This window comes from Lithobates pipiens, unplaced genomic scaffold (genome assembly GCF_037356315.1).
Source record: "Lithobates pipiens isolate NorthernLeopardFrog02 unplaced genomic scaffold, aLitPip1_a1.2 Scaffold_13, whole genome shotgun sequence".
Classification (NCBI taxonomy): Eukaryota; Metazoa; Chordata; class Amphibia; order Anura; family Ranidae; genus Lithobates; species Lithobates pipiens.
Genome location: NW_027507718.1, coordinates 447,724,116 through 447,736,678, shown reverse-complemented (window position 1 = coordinate 447,736,678; position 12,563 = coordinate 447,724,116). Strand labels below are relative to the sequence as shown.

Here is a 12,563-nt window from a genome sequence, read left to right as displayed (position 1 = left end):
CCAGTGGTGATTGAATTCCACCAAAAGAAAGCTATATTTCTGTGAAAAAAATGACAAAAAAATTAGTTTGGGTACAATGTTGCATGACCACGCAATTGTCATTCAAAATGCGACATCGCTGAAAGCTGAAGATTTCCCTGGGCAGGAAGGGGGTAAAAGTGCCAAGTAGGCAAGTGGTGAAAGCAAACCTGTTGATAACACTGACTAATAAAATCATGAATTATGGGAAAATAAGGCTTTCAGCAGTTAAATGGCCATTTCATGCAGAAAAACAAGAACAACCTAAATTATATTTATTTGTGAGAATTGAACATCTTTTGAAGAAAATCATCTTAAAATAAAGCAGGAGTGAATTGGACCCGTTGCCTACTTAAAACAGCCACTAATCAATGGATGTGCCAGGATGCCAATCACAGTGCCAATACACAATTCAACTGGCTAGCCAAAGCAATGTTGTTTTTGCAATCAAGTTGCCATGGCAATGCTGATGGCTCTTGCTCTGCTGCTCAGAGAGAGTCAGTTAATGCAGGGTAAAGTTCATCCAGGTCTACCCGATATGGTCTCCCTGATATGTGCTACAATACATATCTGCTGTTGTGAGCTGCAGTACACCACAATGTTAAGTGATGTATTTGAATTCAGATGTTCAGAGGTGCTGGATTTGATATGACCATATTCAATCCCTTCCATAAAAAGAATAACATATACTATAATATATAGTAATATATACTAATATATATATATATAGATAGATAGATAGATATATTTATTTATTTATTTTTCTAGATTGTAAGCTCTAACAAGCAAGGCCTCTGATTCCTCCTGTATTCATTTGTATTGTAAGTGTACTGAGAGAGAGAGAGAGAGAGAGAGAGAGAGAGAGAGAGAGAGAGAGAGAGAGAGAGAGAGAGAGAGAAAGCGGTAGTAAACCCGCAAATTTTTTATTTTTATTTTTTTTACCACCTGCAAAGCAAAAGGCATAATGAGCTAGTATGCACCGCATACTAGCTCATTATGAAATACTTACCTTAGAACGAGGCCCCAACATCTGGCCCGATCCACGCCGAGGGAGCTGACATGCTCCCTCGGCGTTTCTTCTGGGTATTGTGGCTCTGGCGCTGTGAGTGGCCGGAGCCGCAATATCGTCACTCCCGCGCATGCACGCGGGAGTTTTCTTCCCAGCCGGGCCGGCCACTGCCGGACTTTCAGCCGAGAATCCCCTTTTGCGCATGCGCCGCTGCAGTCAGCGGCGCATACCGAGGGGAATATCTCCTAAACCGTACAGGTTTAGGAGATATTTTTTTTTACCTACAGGTAAGCCTTATTATAGGCTTTCCTGTAGGTAAAAGTTAAAAAAATGAGTATACAACCACTTTAATGGGTATCAGACAGAACAGGAAAGGAAAAGGAAGTCATTGGAATACCGACAGGTGAAAAATAAAAAATCTTTCAGCATAGTATGGTTCTTTCTAGGTTTGTGTTGCAGTCTGTAAGTTTTGGCTGGAGTAGGGCTTTAAATATAACAATATTAAAAATATTTCCTAGTTATTTGTGAAAATATTTCTCATTCTGGGGGACTTTGATGTTTCCTGCATGCATGTTACAGTAGTGCAAGAATGTATGAAAACCCCCCACTTTTCAACCAATAATAATAGCAATTGTGACCTCTGCCAGTACAAAAAAGGCATTATGTTACCGCTTTTAATCTGTGTGCCCGGATGCTTTGAATACTTGTTCATTTGTGATACAATTCAAGGTTCAGAAAAATGCTATAATCAGAAAGGAAAACCTTGAACTTTGCCAAGCACAGTGCTGTTGTGTCATGAAAGAAGTCCTCTTCCGCAGTTTCTTCATATGAAAGACACCCAGCCAAATAAATGGTGTTATGTACATAGCTAATGATGTAAAACTTGCAAAATAAAACTGAATTTATTTGCATCTGCTTCTAACATCTTCTCCATGTCATTACATCGAACGGATTTATGAATCTAAAGAGTATTACAAATAAAAACCCCAAAAAGCACAATAATTATTTTGATTCCTGAAGAATCACTACTGCAAAAATAGTAGTTTGCTTATTGCACGCAGTTAATACATGTAACAATAGAATTCCTTATTTGCTTTATGTTTTACTTCACATTTACATGCTGATCAAAACTACACAGCAAAAGTGACAGTTACAGGATCAAGCAAAACTTTATCACCAACCAGGGGTTCTTATAATGCTCAGTTCTTTTTCCGTGGTATAAAACTTCTTAACCTCCCTGGCGGTATGATTATTTCAGATTTTAGGTGCTGAAAGCGGTACAATTATTTTGCATGGAAATTTGGTGTTTTATATTGTAAGGCCTGTAATTCTTAGAAATAATTCACTTAAATCTGTCCACACAAGAGTCTAATAGACAACCCGGGTATGATAAATTTGAAACATGAAATCATAAATTATAATATATATATATATATATATATATATAATAAAATAAATAACTATACATAATTATAACAAATAATAATATAATAATAATAAAAATGATTCAATAATGTAATCAAATCAAAAACACTGAAATATGCTGAGTTGCAGAATTGTCCCTGTCATTACTTTTAGTGTTTGATGATGAATTTCCCCACAAATTACTATCGCTCAATTCTGCGAGTGATTCTAATTTATTATCGCTGTCTATAACTGGCCTGGTCTATAACCACTTTTGATGTAAATGGACACTTTTTGGTTGCTATGGACAATCTCCAGTTTCCAGGCATAAACAGTATTTATAATATAAAACTACATGCAGGGCACTGGACAAACCACTAGGGACAAAGGGGATGTGTAATTATTTGATACAGTACTGTAATCTGTAAGATTACAGTATACTGTATCTATATTGTGTATTTAACTTTTTGAATTTGGCGCCGAACTCCGCCTCCGTGCGTCACAACGCTCGCAGGGAACAGAGCCCGGCAATGTGACAGATCGAGTGGAGGATGGCTCGCAGATCACAGCGGGGAGACATCGCTGGGTCAAGGGAACAAGGTAAGTAAACCCCTCCATGGATCCAGCGATGCGGTCCCGAGTCTGACTCAGGAAAACCGCTTATGGTATTTAAATCTTACCCTGAGCCAGACTCGGGAATACCGCCAGGGAGGCTACAGAAAAGAACTGAAACTAAACCTGTGCAAGCACCCCTGGCATTGTTATAGTTGACCCAAACTTTGTCACTGTCACTTTTGTTGGACAGCTTGGCCTGACCATAAAAATATGAATATAGACATGAGGCATTAAAAGCACGTCCTATATCAAATGCTATGTATGTTCTAACCTCATCTTTTATCAGAATATAATATTTTTCATCATAGTAGTCCTTTAAAGAATGAAGATCTTTTGGGTCAAGTATCAAAAAACTGGAATAGGTCAAGCTTGGTCCTAGACTTAATATACATAGGGGTTGATTTACTAAAACTGGAGCGTGCAAAATCTGGTGCAACTTTTCATAGAAACTGATCAGCTTCCAGGTATTTTTGGGCAAAGCTTAATTGAATTAGCTGAAGTTAGAAGCTGATTGGTTGCACCAAATTTTGCACTCTCCAGTTTTAGTAAATCACTGCATTATGATGGTTGAAAAGTCCACCATTACTAATAAAAAAAATAATAATAAAAATGCCATAAAACTTGACCCCATTGTGTAGACGCTATAAATTTTGCGCAAACCAATCAATATAGGCTTATTGTTTTCTAAATAGTGCAGCGCTGTGTCTCATTAAATAATGTGCATATAAAATTTGTATTAACCTCCCTGGTGGTACGATTATTTCGGATTTTAGGTGCTAAACGCGGTACAATTATTTTGCATGAAATTTGGTGTTTTATATTGTAGTCCTGTAATTCTTAGGAATAACTCACTTAAATCTGTCCAGACCAGAGTCTAGCAGACATCCCGGGTATGATAAAGTTTGAAAAATGAAATCATAAATTATAATATAATAAATAACTATAAATAATTATACCAAATAATAATATAACAATAATAAAAATTATTCAATAATGTAATCAAATCAAAAACACAGAAATTTGCTCAGTTGCAGAATTGTAACTGTCATTACTTTTCAATATTTGATGACGGATCTCCCCACAAATCGCTATCGCTCAATTCTGCGAGTGATTCCAATTTATTATCGCTGTTTTCTAGCTGGTCTAAAATCATTTTTGATGTAAAGGGACAGTTTTGGTTGCTATGGACAATCTCCAGTTTCCAGGCATAAAGAAAAGTTTTTATAATATAAAACTACATGCAGGGCACTGGGCAGACCTCTAGGGACAAAGGGGATGTGAAATAATTACATACAGCAATGTAATCTGTAAGATTACATTATACTGTATGTAATGTGTGTGTTTTACTTTTTGAATTTGACGCTGTTCTCCGTCCCCGTGTGTCGCAATGCTCGCAGGGAACAGAGATCGGCTCCATGATAAATCGAACGGAGGACGAGCCGCTCGTACAGCGGAGGGACATCGCTGGATCCAAGGGAGAAGGTAAGTAACCTCCTCTTGCATACAGCGATGCGGTCCCGAGTCTGGCTCTGGGTTACCGCTTTTGGTGTAAAACTTCCACCCGAGTCAGACTATACCGCCAGGGGGGTTAAACATTTCATGATCAAAAAAAAAATGTAAAATAAAATAAAAATAATTAAAAAAATGAAAATGTCAAAAAATTTGAAAAAAACAGTTCACTGGTGTTAATGCTTCCAAAACAATCCCCACTGTGTGTGTTGGTCCACAAAAGGACCAATATCCAGTGCACACCTCCACCGGCTAAAGTGCCTGCTCACCTCGAAGATGAATGTAAAAGCATAGACAAACCACTCCTTGTGTCCACCACAATGGATCAACTTTCACTCTCCAATTGTAATCCTGCAGTCTCCAGACTGCTCCTCTGTGTGGGTAATCAGCATTTGTATTGCCATCAGACAAACCTTCCTTCACTTTCTCATAAATGCTCAATCTTGCTGTTACTTCCATAGGTTATAGACATAAAACAACAAACACAAGTGCCATAGTGTACTCTGTTTTGCATGTTTATTAAAAGCCCCCAAAACAAATCCACTTACAAGATAAAAACTTTAAAACAGCATGTCTCAAATCATCACTTCATTCACCACAAGTCTACACTCACGAAGCTTCACAGATTTGGCTCCTCCCCACTAAACGCGTGTCGGAATCTCATTGGCCTTCATCAGGAGATCTACACAGCACTGCACTATTTAGAAAACAATATTGAATTTGGTGTGGTGTATCACTGTAAGTGATCAGCAGCTGTGTAGTCACATATATTGGTGATTTCACACATTTACCCTGTTATAGGAGAAAGTAATTTATTTTGGCGCTGATTGTTTTATTCACAATTAATATATGCTTATTTTGTTTTTTTTTGTTTTTTTTTTTACAAAAAATATGTAGAATAATACATATCGGCCTAAACTGAGGGAAAAAATAGTTTTTTTTATATTTTTGGAGATATTTATTACAGCAAAAAGTAAAAAAAATTGCATTTTTTTCAAAATTGTCGCTCTTTTTTTGTTTATAGTGCAAAAAAAAAATTGCAGAGATGATCAAATACCACCAAAAGAAAGCTCTATTTATGAGAAAAAAAGGATGTCAGTTTTGTTTGGGTACAACATCGCACATCCGCGCAACTGTCAGTTAAAGCGACGCAGTGCTGAATCGCAAAAGATGGCCCGGTCCTTCTGCAGCCAAATCCTCCGGGGCTGAAGTGGTTAAAGCATGGTCCAGTTTGCTCCAGCAGAGGAAAAATAAATGTATTCCTAATCCCCCTAAGAGCAATCAGATATTCCCTGGGTCAACAATCTGTTATTACCTTTAAATATTAATGTCCAGTTATATTTTGTGCATTTAGGAATGCAGCCAGTGGGCCACAGAATAGCAGCTTATATGATGCTTCTTCAGGACTGACAGCTTATGCTTTAAAAACAAATCTAAATTAGGGTCCTTTCACACAGACGATCCGTTCTGCCAGTTTTTCAGGCGGACCTGAACGGATGCTCCATAGAGCTGTATGGAGCGTCAGATGTCAGCGGGGACAAGTCCGCTGACATCCGATCCGCTCCAATTCGAAAAAGTGTGACGGAGGAAAAAGCCATTTTTCCATCCGTCATCGGATCGGGTGATGACGGACACTGCGGTCCGTCATCACCTGATCTCCCATAGGAGAGTGGCGCTGAGACAGGTCCATCCCTGCGCAGTGTGCAGAGATGGACCTGTCCTCTGCCTGCTCAGTGGAGATCGCTCCGGCGATCCCCGCTGTGCAAGCGGATATCCACGGGGCGGATCATCACTGATCCGCCCCGTGTAAAAGGACCCTTATACTGTTACTGTAACTATTTAGATTAAGTTTATATCTTACCTTGATTTTAGATCTGAACTTCAGGCAAGTGGTCAAAGTATAAGTTAACTTTTGTAAAAAAAGAAAAAAAGAAATGCATATTTATTTATTTATTTTCTTAGGAGCCTGCAGAGCATTGCACTGGTGATTAGTTGATCACGAGTACAATGTCAGACCCCTGCAGGCTCTCGGTACAACAGTCTAACCATACCTTCTGTACAGGCAGACAGTTACTGAACAGGAAGAAGGATCAGTCAACTATGAGGGTGCTTACCAGTGCCTTCGCAATTCATTGAGAACTAGAAGCTGTCTGCTATAGTGGAAGACGGGACTTGTAGTTCATTCATTTACAGATCACTATTAATAAATGGCAAGGCTGTGTGGGCAGAGTCCAATACTGCACTGTTTTTAAATTGTTACAGAGAGTGCAGGGAGATGATCCCCACCCACAGTCACGCTGAGGAATTGGGGTTGTGGAGCTGCTGCTTTTGTAACATGTTGCATGTTACACCCTGAATATAGGTTACTAGGATTGAATTTAGCCTTTAAAGTGGTAGTAAACTCAGTTTTACCACTTATACCTACAGGTAAGCCTATAATAAGGATTACCTGTAGGAACTGTGAATACAGGCATACCCCACTTTTAGGTACACATTGGGATTTTTTTTACTAAAGCTGAAAAGTGCAAAATCAAAATCACTTCTGCATAGAAACCAGTGAGCTTCTAACCTCAGCTTGTTCAATTAAGCTTGGGTAATAAAACCTGGAAGCTCATTGGTTTCTATGCAGAAGTGAGCCTGATTTTGGACTTTCCAGCTTTAGTAAATAAACCCCAATGTGTACTTAAAAGTGGAGTATGCCTGTATCTCCTAAACTTGAACTGTTTAGGAGATATTCACCCTGCATGCAGCCGGCGATGTCACCAGCGCGTGCACTCTGAAGATCCGGCATGGACCTTCAAAACCCGTGCCGTAAACAGTGGCTCCCGCATACATGCATGGGAGTGACGTCATCCTGTCCCGGGCCACTCATGTAGCTGGACACCGCAAACCCAGAAGGAAGACCAGATGAAGATGGAAGCCCTGTCAGCGAGGGCTTCGTTTTAAGGTAAGTCTCTCATAATGTGCTAGTTTGTGATGCATACTAGCACATTATGACATTGTCTTGCAGGAGAAGTTTTCTTTTTTAAATGCAGTTTACTACTGCTTTAAATATAAAGCTGAAATATACATGTAAGCTGTCCTATCTGATAAATGATTTGCAATGCTGTTGAGTAGACATGTGCACACTGAAATATTTTGTTTCAGAATTTTGTTTTTGTCTGAAAAATCTATTTATTTAGTTACTCCCAAAATTTGTTTTTATTTATTTTGTTTTGTTAAAAAATGCATTCGTCCAAAAATCCGAAATAATTAAGGTTGAATCTGTCATTGAAGGCTTATGGTGTCGGTTGAATGTTCTAACAAGATTCAACGGAGCAGCTAAACTGTATGACGCCGCAATCATACATTTCCGGTCGAATGTTCCGCCTACAAGCTATAGTAGAATTCTAATGTTGTATTACACTAGTAATAATTATATTTATTAATTATTATTACTAGTCAACCAACATTAGAATTCTTCTATAGCCTATGGGCGGAGCATTTGACCATAAATGTCCACTCGCGGCGACTACTTCGTCGAATCTTCATGTCAAACCTTTTCTCGAATAATCTTGGACTAATAGAGTTAGGTTAGGCACATTCAACCTTTTTTGCTATTGTCTCTATAATGTTGAATCTTTTTTCTCTATGTTGAATCTTTTCTCTCTATGTATTGTAGAATAATCCTGGGCTAATAGAGATAAGGTTAGGCACATTCGGCCCCAGGTTCGATAGACACAGATCGCTATTGTCAGCGTTATGTCGAATCTCCTATCTATATTGTTGCAACAAAAACGAAAATAAAGCATTTGTTTATGTCGGATCTTTTGGTTTTCGGATTCTGCAAGTTCGTTATGGTTTGTTAAAACGATAACAAAAATACCCAAAATTTGGACGAAAATGCATTCGGACAAAAACGAATGCACATGTCTACTGTTTAGCCATTCTTGTGATCCATGCTCCAGTTCATTTCAGCAGTACAGTGTGGTTATTGACCCACCATCATCTTGATGCGTAAATAATAATACAGGAGCACAACACATGTACAGCACAATACATGAGTGATCACTTTGCTTACTCTACTCTTTCCTTCTGTCAGCAAGGTGCCAGTGTTAGATGGACATGTGCATCTCAACATAGCCTGTTTGGGTCACATTACCATCCATCCTTCTCCCAAGCATACTGCTAAATTGAAGACATATATAGATATTCAAACCAGCTTTATGAAAAATACATGTATAGATTTTGTTTTGAATATCTGATAAAGTTTAGTTTTATTCAGCAACTTAATTTGTCTAATTGATATGTTTGGTATTGAAAGGTATGAGGTGATAACCTCTCTCGCACAGATATTTCTCCATGACGGATTCCCTTTTATGTATTTGCTAACGCTAGGGTCACACAAGAGCTTATCATACCTTCAATTTCATGTAGCCCCATCACGTCAAATCATCTTCTAAAAAAAATTACTTGTCTTTTAGCCGCAGACCATTTCTCACTAATGTACAAATGATGATCAGGCAAATGCCAACAGCTCAGAAAAGAAATTTAACAACTGTGTTTTTTCTTGAAAAAAGTCCCCAGCATGGAAGCATGAACCTTCTCTAAAGGTAGAACCCTACAAGACCTTTTCACATCCACCATTCTGTCAGACTAAGACCTTCTCCCCCAAACAGTACAGTGCATTTCAATGAGATTAGAGGGTCATTGAAAAGAAGGAATCGATAATTATCGGTTTAGAAGGAAACGCATGGGCTGCCATTGCTGATCTCCTTCCAAAACACAAGTTGCTTTGCTGCCTCTGAAGTCATTGACCTGGAACAAGCATGCAGAGTAGAAAGTCATAGGACTTTTAATCTGTATACTTGCACCAGACCTATGTTTCATATACTATTAAAGCAACTGAATTAATGCGACAGCTAGGAAATTTGCCTTTTTTTTAGAATGAAAGGTCTTGTGTGACATCACCTTTACTTCTGACCAGATGATCAGAATCAGAAAGGATGTGGGAAAAGCATAAGACAGCTGTTGCTGAAAAAATGGTCAGTGTGGCCCACAGGGTTATGGTCCTTTTGAGTTTCAGCAATCACCATTTGAGTTGTTACAATTTTAAGACAAAGTTAATTTAAAGGCATCACAAATTCTAGATTTGAATAGGAATAAGTCAAATAAATATGACCTATTTCACCTATGTCCACCACTGCACAAAGCCAACTTCCATCAGCAGTAGGTGTAAGGAATTAGATGTATCAGTGAAAATTAACCTCAGGATCAATGTCAAAATGCATATAAAATACTTCCACTCCTCCAAGCTGTTGAGATCATTCAGCTGTGTGACCCCATAGTCACAAAGGTGGCGACAGCACTTCTTTGTTCATACAGGTGCTATGGGGAAGGGGGCTACTGGCATTATTCCAGTTCGCACGCTTTTTAACACTTTACAAAGTGAGTTGTATAGGGAGTCTGAACTCCATTTCTCATCCAATCTACTCAGCATTCATCTTTCTGCCTTCACTCCAGTTCTTATTCATTCATAGATGGTCCACACAACACCACCAGACCTCAGAGAACACAGTATCCCCTAGAACATATTAGAAATGAGTCTGCCTATCACAAGGCAGACAATTCCAAATCAAATGTTCGGTTCTTTTCTTTTACATTTAACTAATACCAAGCATTACAAAACCTATAATAAAGGACAAATGAGCATAAAAAAGTTAAACGCTGGCTTATTTTTATTAAAAAACATGTAAAAGTCTCATAAACTCACTATGTTATACTGTATATGTATTATAAAGTCAGCATAGTTGAATGTAATATTTTGTAACACCAGGCTTAGTTCCTGTCCGGTAATCCCAAAGCTCAGCACTGCCAACTGTCACTTTTAGTTTCAAGATGGTAGCTAATGTAGAACAACTGGCAAAGTTACCTAAATATGAGATATCTGTTATTCTATTCAAGTGTGAGAACTTTTACATACGTGTTTGTGAATGTTGTCAAGGTACATAAACTAACTTTTTTAGTTTTAGATTAACAGGTCCTTTAGCGTACATCTTATTTGTGTCCCCTGGAAAGCCCCGTGAAGCCACAAAGTGAAAAATACAAACTGTTCAGAAACACTTCAAAGAGAGATGAACTCCTTAACTCAACTTTACATCCGAAGTACCTGATCCACGCCTGTAGAAAGGCAACTCAGAATACCGTTATCCTTTGTGGTATACGAGTACCTACGGAATTTTGGGTATTACCGGGCAGAAGGTGCAAGGAAGTAGGTAGATTAGGATTGGGATGAAGTGAATGTGTAGGTTGTGATTAGGAGAAAGGCTAAAACGACTTACCTCTGTACGCGCCTGCAGCCTCTTGTTCAGCTCATATATACGGTACTCTGGCTGTACCATGTACGGAGAGTGTCTTCTGTAAAAAGGACCAAAGGGAGAGGAATAAAAAGGGTCATGCTGAGAGCTGGACATGTTCTTTCTTCCTTCCAGAGAATCAGGGCAGCATCAGCATCCATAAAGAGCACATGGACTGCGCGTTCTTCACAGCATAAACTAGCAGTATGCAAACACAGATCACACTGCTTGCCTGAGAACTGCTGCTAGAGCTTCTCTATAGCAAGACACAGAAAAAGAGAGAGAGAGGGAGAGGGAGCCAGAGAGAGAGAGGAGAGAAGCAGAGCACCAGAGCGAAAGAGGCTGAATAGCTTCAGGCTACACTGCCTGTTTTTAAAGAAGCAGTATATGGAGAGGGTGACTTCCTGTCCACACCATGGGCTGCCTCGCATACATCCTTCAAGGCTGCCTTTTTAATTGTATCAGGCAGGGTCCCATAGGAAACTGAGTGTTATACCTCATGAATTTACATATTTCTTTATATCTGGCCTCATTTTTATTCATACTGCGTAGGGCAGTGATTTATTATTAATAAAAAACCCAGCTTGTCTATTAGAATGTAACTTTTAATTTATAGCAGATACGGTTATTTTAGGATGTTTTTGACCAAAAGGAAATTAAGCAAAGTATGATAAACACACACACATATATATATACATAATCAATAACATATCAATAAAAATAATATATGTATAATATTCCCCAGCACCCAATCTTCTTTTTCTTTGTAATGCTTTAATGATTTTTAAAAAATATATTTTACTGGTTTTGTTTTTTCCCAACCAATAACATGTATTTGTTTTTCAAATAATCCTCTCCATAAAAATGAGAGCCTTGGAGCCAATTTACCAAAGCTTAACACATGCGGTAGAGTTTTACTTATTATAATGGTGCCATATTTTTTTTTTTTTATTATTTATAAAAGGTTTTTTCTCACACCAACCAGGTGAGCTATCTATATACAGTACATTTTTTTTCTTCTGTGTTTTCTTAAGTAAAAGTTCATCGCAATGACCGCCCAGATCATCGCTTCCTAAACTACTGCTAGATTTAGGCTAGAGTTAATTGCGAGCTTTTATAAGGTGTCTTTTGGGGAGAGTAGAATAGGGCTATTATAGTATTTTGGTTCTTAAAAAAAAATAAAAATACATTTCATAGTCAAATATTTTCTGAAAAAAAAAAACGATTGCACATCCATGCAGTATTTATGAATGTGATCTGAACATTTTGTTTAGAAAATGATTATTGTGAAACAAATTAGCAAATGCAGCTGTAATAACTCATAAAGTGACCTATATTTGATTATTGGAAGTTCCAAGTTTATAACTATTTGAGCTGAACCAGCTAATCTTCTCTGTCCAGCCTTTGGTACATAAGGTACAATAATCAAATATACATAAACTGCTCTTTCAGTTTCTCTCTCTCTCTCTCTCTCTCTCTCTCTCTCTCTCTCTCTCTCTCTATATATATATATACATATATAAATATATATATATGTATATATATATATATATATATATATATATATATAATATTATTGTATTGTTTTATACACATACTGTATTTAGATAGTATATGTACAGAGAGAGATGTGTACGGAGAGAGAGAGGGAGAGAGAAAATAGTGTCATGTGG

General features: G+C 37.9%; 1 protein-coding gene across 5 annotated transcripts in view; it reads right to left on the bottom strand.

Annotated features, from left to right (window-relative positions):
- LDB2 (LIM domain binding 2) overlaps positions 1-11,235 on the bottom strand; it is a 596,196-nt gene extending 584,961 nt beyond the window's left edge. For 3 of the 5 annotated variants that reach the window (XM_077477738.1, XM_077477739.1, XM_077477741.1), the window contains exon 1: positions 10,876-11,234. In XM_077477738.1, coding sequence (XP_077333864.1) covers positions 10,876-11,007 — 132 coding nt within the window. In that variant the 5' untranslated portion in view covers positions 11,008-11,234. Of the gene's footprint in view, positions 1-10,875 lie in introns of all 5 variants that reach the window. The other 2 variants (XM_077477737.1, XM_077477736.1) reach the window with 2 other exon arrangements.
- Positions 11,236-12,563: the final 1,328 nt, after the last annotated feature.